This window comes from Delphinus delphis, chromosome X (genome assembly GCF_949987515.2).
Source record: "Delphinus delphis chromosome X, mDelDel1.2, whole genome shotgun sequence".
NCBI classification, from domain to species: domain Eukaryota; kingdom Metazoa; phylum Chordata; class Mammalia; order Artiodactyla; family Delphinidae; genus Delphinus; species Delphinus delphis.
Window position 1 is genome coordinate 107,836,513 of NC_082704.1, and position 16,050 is coordinate 107,852,562.

General features: G+C 49.6%; 2 protein-coding genes across 2 annotated transcripts in view; one reads left to right on the forward strand and one right to left on the reverse strand.

The window, feature by feature from the left end:
• Nucleotides 1-2,075, reverse strand: part of SMS (spermine synthase) — a 50,777-nt gene extending 48,702 nt beyond the window's left edge. Inside the window, exon 1 of the mRNA XM_060002716.1 lies at nucleotides 1,701-2,075. Coding sequence (XP_059858699.1) covers nucleotides 1,701-1,749 — 49 coding nt within the window. The 5' untranslated portion in view covers nucleotides 1,750-2,075. The remainder of the gene's footprint in view (nucleotides 1-1,700) is intronic.
• LOC132418692 (centrosomal protein of 78 kDa-like) lies at nucleotides 2,039-6,725 on the forward strand. The gene is given in 6 exon segments (XM_060002685.1): nucleotides 2,039-2,084; nucleotides 5,530-5,720; nucleotides 5,764-5,928; nucleotides 5,996-6,300; nucleotides 6,386-6,502; nucleotides 6,504-6,725. Coding segments are annotated over 6 exon segments (972 nt in total). The 3' UTR covers nucleotides 6,652-6,725.
• Nucleotides 6,726-16,050: the final 9,325 nt, after the last annotated feature.

Consider the following 16,050-nt stretch of genomic DNA (forward strand, 5'->3'; position numbering starts at 1 on the left):
ATCTTCCGGCCTCATCGTTACCGTGCTTAGAGCCTGGAAAACTCACACTCAGTAAGTACAGGTGAGCGCTCACACAAGACTGCCACCAGAAACTCAACTCAGCAGCTTAGTGGCTTTGAACCCCTATTTCTTCCTCAAGCCTCACCCTCCCAGTGAAACTGGCAGGCTAATTACTCAAGAAAACCTTTTACAGCTCCAATCACCATTTCATCTCCTGATTCTCCCCAGCCGCCTCCCTTCCCTCCAGCCTCACCTAAGAAAGGAGGGAACTAAGAAATGCTTTTTCTCCTAGTCACTTCCCCACCACCCAAATACGCTGATATTACTTCACAACCCTGTAACGTTTTCCAGCAACTCCATTAACATTAAAAGCCCTGGGGGATGGGGGTGCCCAACGAAGTGCGCCCTATCCTTCCCCCTTTTTACCACAGGGAAGAAGCAGCTCAGACAGGTTGAGAAATAAAGCCAAAGTCACAAGCAGAGCCAATCAACACAGGACAGAAAACTAGGTCTTGTCCAAATCCCTAAGGTCTTTTTTTTTCCCCTCATCTTATGCCTTCGGAAATCCTTTAAACTGGGGAAGAACATGCAAAGTGAGTACTCAGAAGTTTAAAAAAAGGGGCAGGGGAGAAAGAAAGTGTAAAAGTAATGTTTTCAATGGTAACAGAAAAGGTGGCTCCAGCCAATTGGAGGAAGACGGTGAAAAAGCAAGACCTGGGTGAGACGCTCCAAGTGGGACAAACCGGAAGCGCAGATTCAAGTCTGCGGCACTCACAGGTTTAAAAGCCACCAGAGGGACTTCCCTGGCGGTCCAGGGGTTAAGACTCCGCACTCCCAATGCAGGGGGCACGGGTTCGATCCCTGGTCGGGAAACTAAGATCCCGCATGCCGCTGGGCCCGGCAAAAAAAAAAAAATCCACCAGAAAAAAGACCAGCAGTCCTACCCCTCCCCCTCCCCCCCCTTAGACGCACCCAGGAAAAAAGGATGCAAAATACCCTTCCTCTCCACAATTTCCGCAGTCAGTCCGGACTTTCCCAGCCCCCTGTTCTGGCCGGCTCGCAGTCTTCCGAGCCTCCCCGATTCGGAGACTTATAGTTCCCGCGCTGGGACTTCACCCCCCACCCAATAATAATATAATCATCGTTTCCTTTTCCCGTGCCCAGTCCCTTTCCGGGGGAATCTCTCCTACGCGGTCGCCTGAGAATTCTGCGAGCGCGGCGCGGTCCTGCCCCAGGCCCGGCTCACACGAGGGGAGCCCCCACCCCCGGGGGAATTTACCCGCCTCGGGGAACGGGGAAAGGTCCCGCGGGCGGGCCCCTCGCACGCCCCCCGCCCCACCCGGACTCTTCCTCCCGCGCCCAGGGCGCGAGGGGACCCCCGGCGGGGGCGGCCGAGCCCGCGAAGGGCGCGGGTGGGCGACCCGGGCCCCGGAGGGCGGCCCGGTCGGGGTCGAAGAGGGAGCCAGCGCGGCCCCCCCCGGGCCCCGCGCTGCCGCCGGGACAGAGCGCGGCGGGAGCAAGAGCGCGGCCTCCACGCGGGCGCCGGTGCAAGCGACAGCCCGGGAGACGACAGCGCCGGGGCTGGGGCCGCGCGACCGTCCGCATTGTTCGGCCCGCGGCGCGCGCCCCGCCCGGCCCCGCCGGCCCCAACCCGCCCGGCGGCGGGAGCGACGGGGCAGGTGGCGGGCGCGCGCCCTCACCTTTGGTGCCGAGCATGAAGTCAAGGGTGCTGTGCCGTGCTGCTGCCATAGTGAGGCGAGGCCCTGGGCCATGCCTGGGGAAGGCGGCCGGGGAGACTGGGGGGCCGCGCGGCGTGTCAGGCTGCGGCCGGCGGGGAGTGCGCCGCGCCGGGGAGGCTGAGGGTAGGAGGTAGGAGGGACCGCGGGGAGCCACCCGGGGAGCGGGGGCGGGGTCGGGCCCGCCTCCGGGAGGGAGGAAGCGAGGACGCCCGCAGCCCCGAACTCCGAGCGCAGCGTGTGAGGCCGCGCTAAGGCAACTGTGGAAACGTGGGCGCCGTGCTCCCCGGCGTGCGTCACCAATGGCCGCGCCCCGCGCCGAGGATCTGGCGGGCGCTCCCGCCATCCGTTAGGTCACCTTAGGTTTAAACCACGCAGCACGACTTCCGGGGGGCCCACCCCCTGCGCTTCCCCCAGACCGGCCCCCCGAGCCCAGGCCCCTCTGATTTCCTGGCCAAGCCAAGAAAATAAAATGCTGGGAACCACCCTGGAGTCTAAAAGTACTGCCGCCTTTTCCTTAACTCTTCAAATGCTACAATTTAATCTATTAGAATTGTCATTTACATTATCTATAGCCAGGGCCGGCTCTGCGTTTCCGCACAGAACAGAAAGCTCTTGGGTATTCAACTTAGTTGCCTACGTTTTTGCGAAAAATGGGAATGGGGAAGAAGTGAGAGGAAAACGTTGTTAATGTTGACTTGAGAAATTACAGCTTCTAGAGTTGCTCGTCCACCACTGATGTCTACATTCGTGGCAGTGAACCTTTTCGCTGTGAGCTTGTCTTTGACTTCGGGGTTGTAGCTAGTGATCAACAAGATGCAACAAAGGAGAGAACATCAGTGTCTGGCCACTAAAGCCCTCTTTATGACACTGACAGTATCACTGGGCAAATGCCTCCATCATCCCATCAGTCCTCTGTGCCTCTCTAGGCGCTCCCAGGCTCCTCAGGAATTGCTGTAATGGCTGGACAAAGTCTAGATCAGTGAACTCTTGTACCTCCACAAGCGCAGGAGGAACCTATATATGAAGCTTAATCTCTCCTGCAAACAGTCCCTAGTGGCTGTTTTGCTGAGTCCTTCACCTTTCCACAGGAACTGGGCAGTGTCTTCACAAGTGTCCTTTAATAGACCATCCTGTTAAGAACCGGGGCCCCCTTTCAGCCCCCACATTAATTTTCTCCAGCCCAGGCCACCTGTTTGTTGCCCTGCATGTTTTCCTTTCTTCTGTGGATCCCAGGGTCCTCAATTTCCATAGCTCTTCTGCTATCTCAGCCTTCAGTCCCTATTCTTCAGACTGCAGCTCTTGCTTGCTTCCTGGGATGCTGTCCAGTTCTGGTCATTCCTCCGGAGTCAGGTCCCCGGGAACCCAGTTGTCCTTGTCTGCCACACTGCAGGGGCAGCAAGGCTCCACAGGCCTCCTCAGGCTCAGAACAGCCCTGCACTTGCTTTAACTTTCTGCTCTCGCTGTCTTGAAATTGTGAATGATTTTTGAACAAGGGGCCCCGTGTTTCCATTTTGTACTGGGCCTGCAAATTATGTAGCCGGTCCTGCTCAACAGCTTGTGTCCTCCAGGGCAGGTGGCAGTGGCCAGCGATAGTGCCCCGCCTTGCTTCTGCAGGTGCAAAATAGACAGAGATAAAAGTCCCTGAGATACTCTGCCATTAACTAATCAGAAAGCCACAACAAAACCCTAACGCTTCATAATGTTAGCACAGCATCAGAGATAAATGGGCCTTGAAATGGAGCCAGCATTGTTGGGTAATTTTAAGCATGTTCACAGTGCCTGTATTACCTATCAATGACACAATCCTGGTGAGACTGTTACAGGTAGGACATGGACAGGAATCAAGGGCTTGAGGCCTTTGTAAATACCTCCAACTGGGCTGTGAGTACCTATTTGGATTCTGGAACGTGTTCTCTTTGCCTGGGTTTTATAATCTAGGCCCCTGGCTTCAAGGCCTCTTAGAAGACAAATAATCACTTTGTTTGTGGGAATTGCTTGTGTTACAGTTGACCAGTGTATCCTCTGCAACTGTTATCACATCAGAGAATTCAGTAACTTATCCTGCAACAAAAAAGCAGAAGAGACTTACCCAACGCCAGCCTGCATTTCCTCATCAACAAAATCTTGGCAATGGTGAAAATGTAGATATCATGGATTAATGTCCTCTTACCTGCCCTCGTCTGCTCTTGGCCCAAAGGAGGCCTGAGACAGAGAAAAGCAGTACCTGGCATCCAGCAGGAGCTGGCCAGATGCCCTCCTGTTGAACATAAACAATTCCCCACAACCCTGACATCAGACAAGGCCACTCTGTGACCAGGATAGGACGGAACAAAAACAAGACCACTCCATAATCATGTCAAAACACGGACAAAGCAGGAATTTGTCCAAACCACCAAAGTCACCCCAACGTCCCTGGGTCCTGGCTCCTAGAAGAGACTGCTGCTTCTTCACCAATCCCAGCCTTTGTCTGGTCTTCCCCGCATCTCGGGCAAGAAGACTAAGACGCCTGATCAGGACTCACCCCCGCTTCCTGACAACATCCAATCCAGAGCGACACCCGGCTTCCTTAAACGCTCCCCAAATCACCAGACACAGGCCCCACTGCTACGTGTGGTCCTTTGTGACCCCCTCTCGCTGTGATGCCCCGTGGGTCCCCGTGGCATACGGCTGTTCCATTGCAGGTGCTCCTGAGGACGGGGGGGAGTGGCTGGAGGGCGGTGAAAATAAGCTGAAGTCAATACTTAGAGCGGAAAAGTGACCTCTTAGCAAAATCCTACTTGATGTTAGATATTACACTTATCCAAAACTCACATTCACATGGACCCATCTGCTTATTGGCAGTCAGGCCAACTTGCACGTCTGCAACAGTTTTTAAAAACTCAGAGAGGGGCTTCCCTGGTGGCACAGTGGTTGAGAGTCCGCCTGCCGATGCAGGGGACACGGGTTCGTGCCCCGGTCCGGGAAGATCCCACATGCTGCAGAGCGGCTGGGGCCGTGAGCCATGGCCGCTGAGCCTGCGCTTCCGGAGCCTGTGCTCTGCAACGGGAGAGGCCACAACAGTGAGAGGCCTGCATATCGCAACAAACAAACAAAAACCTCAGATAAAGAGCCACACTGTCCTGCACAGTTAGCAACAATAACTACCTCCTGGTAAGAAGAGAATGGAAAACAGAAGAGATTTCTGTTAAAAAGGAGAAGACAGTGGCCATGGCAGGGAAGTTGGGGTGCTATCTGGAAACTTCCCCAGCTGAAAGAATGCACAGGCCATTCTATGGGGCTGCAGTCCAAACCTCTCTTGTGAAGAGAGGTGGGGGGGAGGCAGGGGCGAGCGCTACCCAGTAGCCGTTTGTTCTACTCTTTTGTTTTTTGCTTTTTCACCAGTTCACTTGGGACCCTAGGAGACATTCTGCCTCCCTGCCCCCTGTGTGCAGCTGTGGTGAAATCACTTCCTCTCTTAAAAAAAAAAAAAAAAAGAACTGGCCTTAGCTGTTTGTTAGGGTTACAATGTCTGACAGATATCTGGATCACTCCCCCACCATTTCTCAGATGAATGTGGGCCTGGCCTAGCTAGTTAAACACGGTTTAAATTTCTGATTAAAAAGAGCGTATAACCAAGAGGGGCCTGGAATCTTTGATACAACGATTCTCAACTTTGGCTGCAGACTGGAATCACCTAGGGAGCTTTAAAAGCTATTGCTGCTACCTGGGCCCGGACTCAGGTGCAGCTCAGGCATTGGATTGTTAAAATAAATATATAAAAACCCGGGAGGCCTGCCGGTTTGAACCGCAGCCCCGCACGCGGAGGTCGATGAGGCTGGCGCCAAGGGCCGGCGATTCGCCGTGGGAGACGGCGCGGGAGCGCGGCATGGAGGGCCTGGCCTAGCTGGGGCTCTGGCCCTGCGTCATCTGGCTGCGACGCGGGTCCTGCGCACGCTGCGGGGCTGCAGCCCCCCGGGCGGTGAGCACCCAAGGGGCCGGGAGGCGAGCCGGGGACCCCAGGTGGGTGTGGGCATCGTGTCCACAGCCAGCGTCCCCGAAGCTGCGCTCGGGCCATGATCACTCGGTGAAGCTGCGCTGCGACACCGCGGCCGACTTCTTCCCGCGCTGTGAGGACCTGTGCGTGCTGCAGGACTCAGTGCCTCTGCCCGCCTTGCGCGCTTCCCTGCGGGAGGGCCTGCTGGAGTTAACGGCGACCGCCTCCGCGGGGTAGACTGGGCACCGCTTCTGAGCACCCTCTGTCCCTGATCTGTATCCAGAGCTTCTTCCAGCCACGGCTGGGCGAGACAGTTATTTGTCAAGGTGTAAAGAACTCTATCACTTTTAAGACAGTAAACTTCACGGGGTGTAATCTGACATGGCAGGGAGCAGATCACATGGCCAAGACCTTAAAGTATCTGACTACCAGAAGGCATGAAGAAACCTGGGCTGAGAATCTCCATTCCAGGAGACCTGATCTTGACTGTATGGCTGGTTTGAGGCGCATCGCTCCGAACTGCGACATGCTCATGGGTGACCTGGGTGCAAGTGCTTCTGCAGAATCTCTTAGTGAGGATTTGTGGCTTGGAGGACTCTTCCACACGTGAGAAAATGAGAGTTGTCTATATGTTAAATCTGTAGAGTTAGCAAGTGACCTTTTGTCTTTCATCAAAAGCACTGGACCTGCAGCAGTGTGGCCTCACCAGTGAAGGAGCAAAGGCTTTACTAAAGGCCCTTGAAACCAATGGAACTCTGCTCGTTCTGGATGTAAGAAAAAATCCACTTGTTGTACCAGTGGATAACTTCTCCATCGGTGAAGGAACCATCCAAAGCTGCTAGACAGAAGAAGAGAACTCTAATTTTGGAAAGTGGTCGAAAAGGAAAAGCTACTATTAGAATTGATGTCCAGTGGAGCCCCAGAATAGAAGCAAGATGAATATTCCATTTCACATTGGCAACACCAAAGGAGATGATGCTTTAGAAAAAAGATTTGTCGACAAAGCTCTTGAACTCAATATGATCTCCCTGAAAGGGCATAGAGAACAGCAAAACATCCACAGCTATCCCAAGCTGTTGAAACTTAACCTTAATTCTGACTTGAACTGGAAGCTTTTAAAAAGTCTTCTCTTGCTTTTCTACCAAATTCCAGCTACTGTTGTCTTTGCTGCTACTTTTTCTGCCTAGATCTCATATTCAAAGCTGCCTATGGGTTTAATTATATGCAAATTGCAGGTGGTTGTTTTTAGAGACACACAGACACACAGCATGGAGGGTGGGTGGGGCCCTCTAGGTGCTGAATTTTGATCCTTTGCAAGATGACAGCAGTGGGGTCTTCTGGACTTTCTTTATACGGTTATTCTCATAAAGCGATAAAAGTGACTTACTATATGTTTATATAGCAAGGTCTGTTTTTAATACCAAATAGTTTATATCTCTATGCATTTATATCTCTGTGCCTTTATATTTCTAATAATACGGTTCTTGTTGGTATATGTTGAGACTTTGAGAATTTGTTAGGATCCTTGACCTTGTGCATTAGAGTGTTACGTTCTCAACAGTTGTGTGCCTCCCCTTCCCCCTCCCCTCTCCCTTTTTAAGCTGCTTCACAAGATTTGGAAGCTCCCTGATTCACTTTTACTTTCCTTTCAGTGGGTAGAAGAACGGTTGGTTGGTTGGTTGGTTGGTTTTGTTTTTCAGTTATGCTGTTAAACTAAAAATCTGTGTTAAATTCCCTTACTGTTTCTTCACGTGACTGTTCTCTTTCTGGTGTTTGACCAGTGATGCCGTGAGTTCGGGAAGATTTTTGCTGAAGAGTCTTTTCCCCTATTGTTCATCCATTGTCAGTGTTTTATGTTGACCGTGTGAAGGACATTAAAGTCCTAAAACATCTTAAAGAATAAAACAAAAACAAACAAAAAAACCCCGGGAGATTCCAGTGCAAAGTGAAGAGTGCCTCTGCCAAACCCCAAAGCAGTGTGAACCCCAATAGATAAAGCCATGAGGCTGGCTCTGATACAAGTAAATAAATACATTTTAAAAGCGAGAAAGGGCTTCCCTGGTGGCACAGTGGTTGAGAGTCTGCCTGCCGATGCAGGGGACACGGGTTCGTGCCCCGGTCCTGGAAGATCCCACATACCGCACAGCGGCTGGGCCCGTGAGCCATGGCCGCTGAACCTGTGCATCCGGAGCCTGTGCTTCGCAACGGGCGAGGTCGCAACAGTGAGAGGCCCGCGTACTGCAAAAAAAAAATAATAATAATAAAATAAAATAAAATAAAAGCGAGAAAATAACAAGTGTTGGGGAGGATGTGGAGGAATTTCTGGTGGGAATGTCAAATAGCACAGCCACTGTGGAAAACAGTTCGGTAGTTCCTCAAAACGTTAAACAGTTACCATGCAACCCAGCAATTCCCCTCTTGGGTGTATACCCAAGAGAATGGAAAACAGGTGTTCAAACAAAAACTTGTACACAAATGTTTATGGTAGCACTATTTACAATGGCAAAAAGGTGGAAACAACCAAATTTCCATCAACAGATGAATGGATAAACAAACTATTTTCAGCCACAAAAAGGAATGAAGTACTGATACATGGCACAACATAGGTGAACCTCAAAAACATTACGCTAAGTGGAAGAAGCTAGTCACAAAAGGACAAATACTGTATGATTCCACTAGAAATGTCCAGAATAGGTAAATCCATAGAGACAGAAATTGGGTTAGTGCTTGCCAGGGGCTGGGAGAAGGAAGGAAGTGAAGTGACTGCTTAATGGGTATAGGGTTTCCTATTGGGGGGGATGAAAATGTCTTGGAATTACATACAGTTACCCCAAATTGTAAATGTACTAAATGCCGGTGAATTTTTCACTGTAAAATGGCTACTTCCATGTTATGTACATCTTACCTCAGTTAAAAAAAAAAAAGACATGTAGCCAAACCAAGTTTGTAAGGTAAAGCTGTATAGAAATTTTTATTAAGTGAACTTCATCACCTATAGCAAATTCCAAGTAAATGCCTGATGGGGTGGACTTGAAGTGAGATGTTTGCAAAAAGGAGCAAATTGAAGGCAGCTGCGAAACCAGCCTCATGGTTGTGGTTTTCCCAGAGAGAAGCATTCTTCAGCCTCTCAGCCTCGAATGCTAACTTATTTAATCCTTACAATAGCCCTAAGAGGTAGGTGCAATTATCCCCATTTTACAAATGGATTAACTGAGGCACAAAGAGGTTAGGTAGCTATAAAGTGCTGGAGCCAGGACTCAAACCCAGGCAGGTGGTTCCAGTGTCTGGCTAGTCAACCCTTCATGGTGCTGCCTCTGATTGCCCTGCCTGTTGTCTCAAAGTGTCCCCACTTTTCTTTCTTTCTTTCTTTTTTTTTTTGCAGTACGCGGGCCTCTCACTGCCGTGGCCTCTCCCGCTGCGGAGCATAGGCTCCGGACGCGCAGGCTCAGCGGCCATGGCTCACGGGCCCAGCCGCTCCGCGGCATATGGGATCTTCCCGGACCGAGGCACGAACCCGTGTCCCCTGCATCGGCAGGCGGACTCTCAACCACTGCGCCACCAGAGAAGCCCCCCCCACTTTTCTTATAACTCCCCAAACCGGAGGTGTGTGAGTCTGCCCGCCTCCCACCAGCAGGCGCCCCCTCCCCGTCACGGAGTGTGTGATTGGAGAGGGTGTCCTGCTCCCCTCCTCTCTGGAGCCATTGCCTATCTCCACCAATTTCTGGGCTGAACCCCTACCCAATCTCTTACTAGCTGTGTGACAGTGAATAGGTTCACCAACCTCTCTGTGCCTGTTTCCCCTCTCTGTAAAATGGAGCTAATAACAGTAGAGCTGTTGTGAGGATTAAATGAATAACTATATGACAAGCATAGAGGGCAGTATCTGACACCTGACAAGTATTCAATAAATGGCTATGCTGATGAGGATGTTTGATATTATTACTAAGGCACACCCTACTCTGGGCACTGAGTTCCTTCAGGACTCTTGACTTTTCATCCTTGGGTTCCCAGTTCTTAGCACTGTGCCTGGCACACAGCAGGTGCTCCATATCTGTGTCCTTTGAAATGAACTGAGGAATAGAGCATCATGCTCAACACCCCAAAGGACCCCAAGCAGAGACCCAGTTCTCAGGAGTCCTATGTCGGGAAAGGAAGATGATGGTGACAGCCAACCCACTCTGTTCCCCACTCTGGACTTCCCCACTCTCTTCCCAGTCATTCAACTCTACAGTTGGCCCTCCAAATCCGTGCGTTCCGCATCTGTAGATTCAACCAACCTCAGACTGAAAATATTAAAAAAACAAATTCCAGGGCTTCCCTGGTGGCGCAGTGGTTGAGAGTCCGCCTGCCGATGCGGGGGACATGGGTTCGTGCCCCGGTCCAGGGGAAACCCACATGCCGCGGAGCGGCTGGGTTCGTGAGCCATGGCCGCTGAGCCTGCGCGTCCGGAGCCTGTGCTCCGCAACGGGAGAGGCCACAACAGTGAGAGGCCCGCATACCGAAAAAAAAAAAAATCCATAAAGTCCCTAAAAACAAAACTCAAATTTCCCTCTGTCTGGCAACTATTTACATAGCATATACATTGTATTTATAATTATTTACATAGTATTTACATTATATTAGGTATTATAAGTAACCAAGTAATAACCGAGGGAATTCCCTGGTGGTTAAGACTCCGCACTTTCACTGCCAATGGCCCAGGTTCGATCCCTAGTTGGGGAAATAAGATCCTACAAGCCTTGGGGCACGCCCCCCCCAAAAAACAAAAAGTAACCGAGAGACGGTTTTAAGTATACTAGAGGGTATGCCCAGGTTGGTTAAATGGAAACACTAGGCCATTTTATACGAGGGAATTGAGCATCCTCAGATTTTGCTGGGGGGGGGGGGGGTCCTGGAACCAATCCTCTACAGATACAGGGGCAAACTGTATTCCTGACCCCCAGGGTGCCAGGCAGTTCACAGCCCATTCAGAACCTCCTTAAGAGTTTGTTGGTAGAACCCTCTGGATGATTATTTAAGAAAAATAAATGACAAAATAGGTTTTCTGCAAGACATTTCAAGCCAGCACCCCGAGTGCCAGTCATAATCCTCATTTGTGTCCCCGCTGACCCTTTTAGAATTAGCATGTAGAACACAAAAGGATGAGAAGCAGATTCCTATTATTACCTGCAGCCACTTTCCTCACCCTTGCAGAATCGCAGTGCCCTGAGATATGTCCACACACCGCCCGCCCCACCAAAGGGTTCCTCCAGTTTGAGAAAGCCTGACTTAGAGGGAAGATTGGCAGCCTGAGGCTCCATCACTCAGCCCAGAGAAGACACACTGGTCCAGGCTTTCTTAAGAGAATCTCCACTTGACACTCTTTACAAAGCCCACATTGCTCCAAGTAAAATGCTGTCCAACCCATTCCACTTCCTTCTTTCCTCTCATTTCCAACAAAGAATGGCGCATTAGGGGGAGGGGAGACTGAAGTGTTGTAAGGCATTACTTAACCGCCTATGTTCAAATAATGAAACAATCAAAATTGTTACCAAAGCAAATAATAGAGCATGTTTTGGTCCCAAAAGTAATGCCCTGGCTTCTCATCTGAAGGCAGCATTTCCTACAGCTATACGCAAAGATGTGACTAAATTCTCAACTGTTAGTGCTAGTTAAATATATACTTTTCTGTTGTAAAACAACTATACTTCAATTAAAAAATTATGATATATATATAAATATATATGTTTTTTATTTTTATTTTTTTCTGTAACATTGATTCTTTACTTCCTCAGTCTCTAGAGAGGCAGCCTGCAGAATGGTTAGGATCGGGGGGCCTGGATCCTAATTCTAATTCTCCCATTTCCTTGCAGGTGACCTTTGGCAAATGATCTAATTTTTCTAACTTTCTTTATCTGTGAAGGAAGTAACACAACAGCACGTCTTTCACACGATTGTTCTGAGAATTAAATAAATTAATAGAAGTATAGCACTTCAACAGTGCCTGGCACATAGAACACACCATGGAACGATTAGTTATTATTATTAGTGAGTTAAGACTTATGTTTAACTGGTAGTTTCCTTTGCCCCAGTCCAAATGGTGAGTACCTGGGGTTTACAGGGCAACTCCCATTTCAGTTAACATTTCCCTAGAGTAGAGCTAAAAGATTTCCAAAGCCCACAGAGGGTCCACTTGTTTTAAATGTATTTGATACAACTCAACAGTCAGAGGTAGTCCCAGAAGCTGATTGCAGTGGGGTTGGATATGAGCCGCCATTGGACAGCACCATGCTCTTTCACCTGCCGGACACTTGGGTCTTTGTCCTCACCTGAAACACCTCCTTTCTCCAGTGGAAAAGCCCACGCATGAGCACTGAAGGTCCAGCTCAGGTGCCACACCTGATCCAGCCAGAGCTGATTGCTCGTTTCCTTGCTCACCTGTGTTTCCACAGCACAGCAGTCAGCTCCCCAGTGAAGAACTTTCCACCTCGCATTAGTGGCAGCATGCTAGCGCCCCTCCAACTGGACCTAGTTTCTCTCCAGCCAACACTTCTTCCCTAATGGGACAAAAATCCAGAAAGTTTGAGGAACCAGCTCAAGTTTACATGCTTCTTAGTGAAATGAAGGCTCAGGGACCAGGACTGTAAGCAGGTAGGATAGGGAGTCCCCAGAGAAAGAGAACCAGGCACAGCTTTCTTGACATAAGAGAAACCATCTTTGGCCTAAGCCATTTTGTGATCTAAGCCTGGCCACAGTGCTTGCCCTTGAACAGGTCTCAGTAATTAATGATTTTAAGGGAAGTGAGGGAATGCAGGAACAAAGGAAAAACAGTCAAGAAACAATAGTTCAGAGATAAAACAGTCCTAGTTCCTCCTTAAGGGATATACATAACAATCTGATACATATCTTTGAGTTCTGTGGGAACTAAGACCCCCCCACCCAGATGGAGAATGGAATGAGGATGTTGACCTTTTCTGACCCTTAAGACTTCGATCAACTACAGCTTGGACTCTGTCAACCTTTACCCCAATTCTATGCTATAGTCTCCTCTGCCCAAACCCCTTCAAAAATATGCATGTACCCTTAGCTTAAAACTTACCCAGTTTTGGTGTTTGGGGAGACACTGCTTTGGGAAAGATCCTCAGTGTTCTCCTTACTTGATGCAAGTAGTTAATCCTTCCTTCTCCCAATCAACCTGTTGTAGGAAAGGGGTCCCTTCCAGGGTCTGAGAGTAGGCTCTTGTCTAACACTTGGAAATGAACTGTCCAAGGAGACACATGTGCTGACAAAGCAAGAGACTTTATTGGGAAGGGGCGCCTGGGCGGAGAGCAGCAGGGTAAGGGAACCCAGGAGAACTGCTCTGCTATGTGGCTCGCAGCCTCGGGTTTTATGGTAATAGGGTTAGTTTCCTGGTTGTCTCTGGCCAATCACTCTGACTCAGGGTCCTTCCTGGTGGCGTGTGCATCACTCAGCCAGGATGGATTCCAGCAAGAAGGATTCTGGGAGGTTGGTAGGACATATGGACTGGTGTCTCCTCTCTCCTTTTGACCTTTCCCAAATTCTTCTGGTTGGTGGTAGCTTGTTAGTTCCGCATTCCTTACCAGGACCTCCTGTTGTAAAAGAACTCATGTAAGTGGTTACTATGGTGCCTGGCTAGGGCGGGTGGTTTCAGTCAGTGGTTCCCCTAACAACTCCCCCAGAGAGACTTCATACTCAAGATACTTCTTGGGAATTGGGGCAGAGGTCTCTTTCTTCTGTAACTACTTCCTGATGAGAGTGGGTGTAGTCCTGCCTAGTGGAATAGAAGTCTTTCTCCACCTGATTGATTGATTGATTGATTGATCCGCATTGGGTCTTCGTTGCTGCATGCGGGCTTTCTCTAGTTGCGGCAAGTGGGGGCTACTGTTTGTTGCGGTGCACAGGCTTCTCATTGCCGTGGCTTCTCTTGTTGCAGAACACGGGCTCTAGATGTATGGGCTTCAGTAGTTTCAGGACACAGGCTCAGTAGTTATGGCGTGCAGGCTCTAGGGTGCACAGACTTCAGTAGTTGTGGCTCGCAGGCTCTAGAGCACAGGCTCAGTAGTTGTGGCACACAGGCTTAGCTGCTCCACGGCATGTGGGATCTTCCTGGACCAGGGATCAAACCCGTGTCTCCTGCATTGGCAGGTGGATTCTTAAGCACTGTGCCACCAGGGAAGTCCCACTCTCTCCACCTGATTTAAATCGAGGTATTCTGTGCCCCAAATCAGCATTCACCCTCATAGTAACAACAGTTTAGCCTGAAACTGTTGGACCCTATCAGAGATGAACCTTGTTAGCAGCTGAAATAGACAAGGGCCAAACAGGAGGCTGAACAGGATGGTCATTGCCGGGCCCAGAAAAGGAAGGCAAAATTTGGGGTGAGAGCTGCAGTGTCTGTGACTTTTTTCTGATCAGTTGGTAGTGAGGTAACAGGGCGGTGCTCCAAGAGTCTTGTGCTCAGCCTGAAGTTACCATGCTTCACCTGGGTGGGGGCCTTAGTTCCTGCAGAAGAACTCAGAGAGATTGTTATGCATACTCCTTGAGGAGGAACCAGGACCCCGCCCCAAGGCCATACCATCACTTGACTGTTCCTCCCCTGTTTCTATATATCCCCACCATTCCCTGATTAGCAACTGTTTGAATCTGCTCTTTGGAACTCAGGGAAGGTCAAGGAGGCTGAATGAAGCCTATTCCTACAAACAAGAAATAGGGGACACAGAAAGGATTTGTACTCCAGAGCCAACAGAGTCCTGCTCAGTTTCAATTCAGGGAACTGGGGTACAACAACTCTGGCCACTCCCTGCTAAAAGGGGGACTAGTCCCGCCTCAATTTGGAAAATAGACACCGAGTTGGAAATATTCCTGAGTTCCAAGTCCTGGATCTGAGTCTTGTATGATTAAAATCTCAATCCCCTAGGGCCTGCATGCCACAACTACTGAGCCTGAGTGCTGCAACTACTGAAGCCCACGCACCTAGAGCCCGTGCTCCGCAACAAGAGAAGCCACCGCACTAAGAAGCCTGCGCACCGCAACGAAAAGTAGCCCCTGCTCGTCACAACTAGAGAAAGCCCACGCGCAGCAACAAAGACCCAAAACAGCCAAAAATAAATTTAAAAAAAAATTAAAATCTCAATCCCTTGGTCCGCCATTTTGGTGTAATAGACCCAATTAGAAGTAGTTGGGGACTTCCCTGGTGGTGCAGTGGTTAAGAATCTGCCTGCCAACGCAGGGGATGTGGGTTCAAGCCCTGGTTCAGGAAGGTCCCACATGCCGCAGAGCAACTAAGCCCGTGCGTCACAACTAATGAGCCTGTGCTCTAGAGCCCATGAGCCACAACTACTGAGCCCACGTGCCACAACTATTGAAGCCCATGCACCTAGAGCCTGTGCTCCACAACAAGAGAAGCCACTGCAATGAGAAGCCTGCACGCCACAACAAAGAGTAGCTCCCACTCGCTGCAACTAGAGAAAGCCCGCACGCAGCAACAAAGACCCAACACAGCCAAAAATTAATAAGTTAATTAATTAATTAATTAAAAAAAGAAGTATTTGGACGAGTGACAACTGGAATTTTAAGAGACAAAATAAATCTCATTCCCTGAGGAATACAGAAGAGTAAGCCGGAAACCCAGTCTGGACCTCGCACTTTGGAGAGACTTGTAACCAGGTAGCCAGTTGTTTATTCTTATCTAATCTAAGTAGGTTTTAACTTCAGATATGGTATTAATATGTACATAACAGGAGCTATTGGCCACTACACATCTCTTTTTTCTACTACTATCTGATCTAAAACAATTTCATTTTCTAAAAATTTAGTAGTTACAAGAGGATACCTTGAAACCATAAGGTTGCAGCTACCAGCTGCCAGCAGACATTTTTTTGCGAATGGCTGGTGGCATCCCAAGTCTGACACAGCTCAGAAAACTCAAGTTCTTAGCAATACAAGGACTTGTCTGAAATCATGCCCATAATGCCACCTAGTATTACCCTGGATGTCTGAATCACAGCTACTCCATTTTGACTTTCAGTTGCACTTCTCTCTTTAATGGCCAAAGCAGATGTCACTGTTAATGATTTTAGAGCTTTTCTAGATATGAGAAGATGGAAGAATTTGGGCTCATAAAGTCTTCTCTTGAAAGTATCTAATGATCTGCAGGCCTGTTCTACCAGTTTTTCCCAGAGCACAGAGTGCCTCATTCCTGATCTCCACCCTGAACTCCTTTCAGGGTATGTTAAGGTCAGTGGCTGCAGTGGCCATTGACCTAATCCTTGCATAAGCATACGGCAAGTGACAGTCTTCATTTGGCAGGGCCCCTTCAGAGTCATAAATTCAACCATG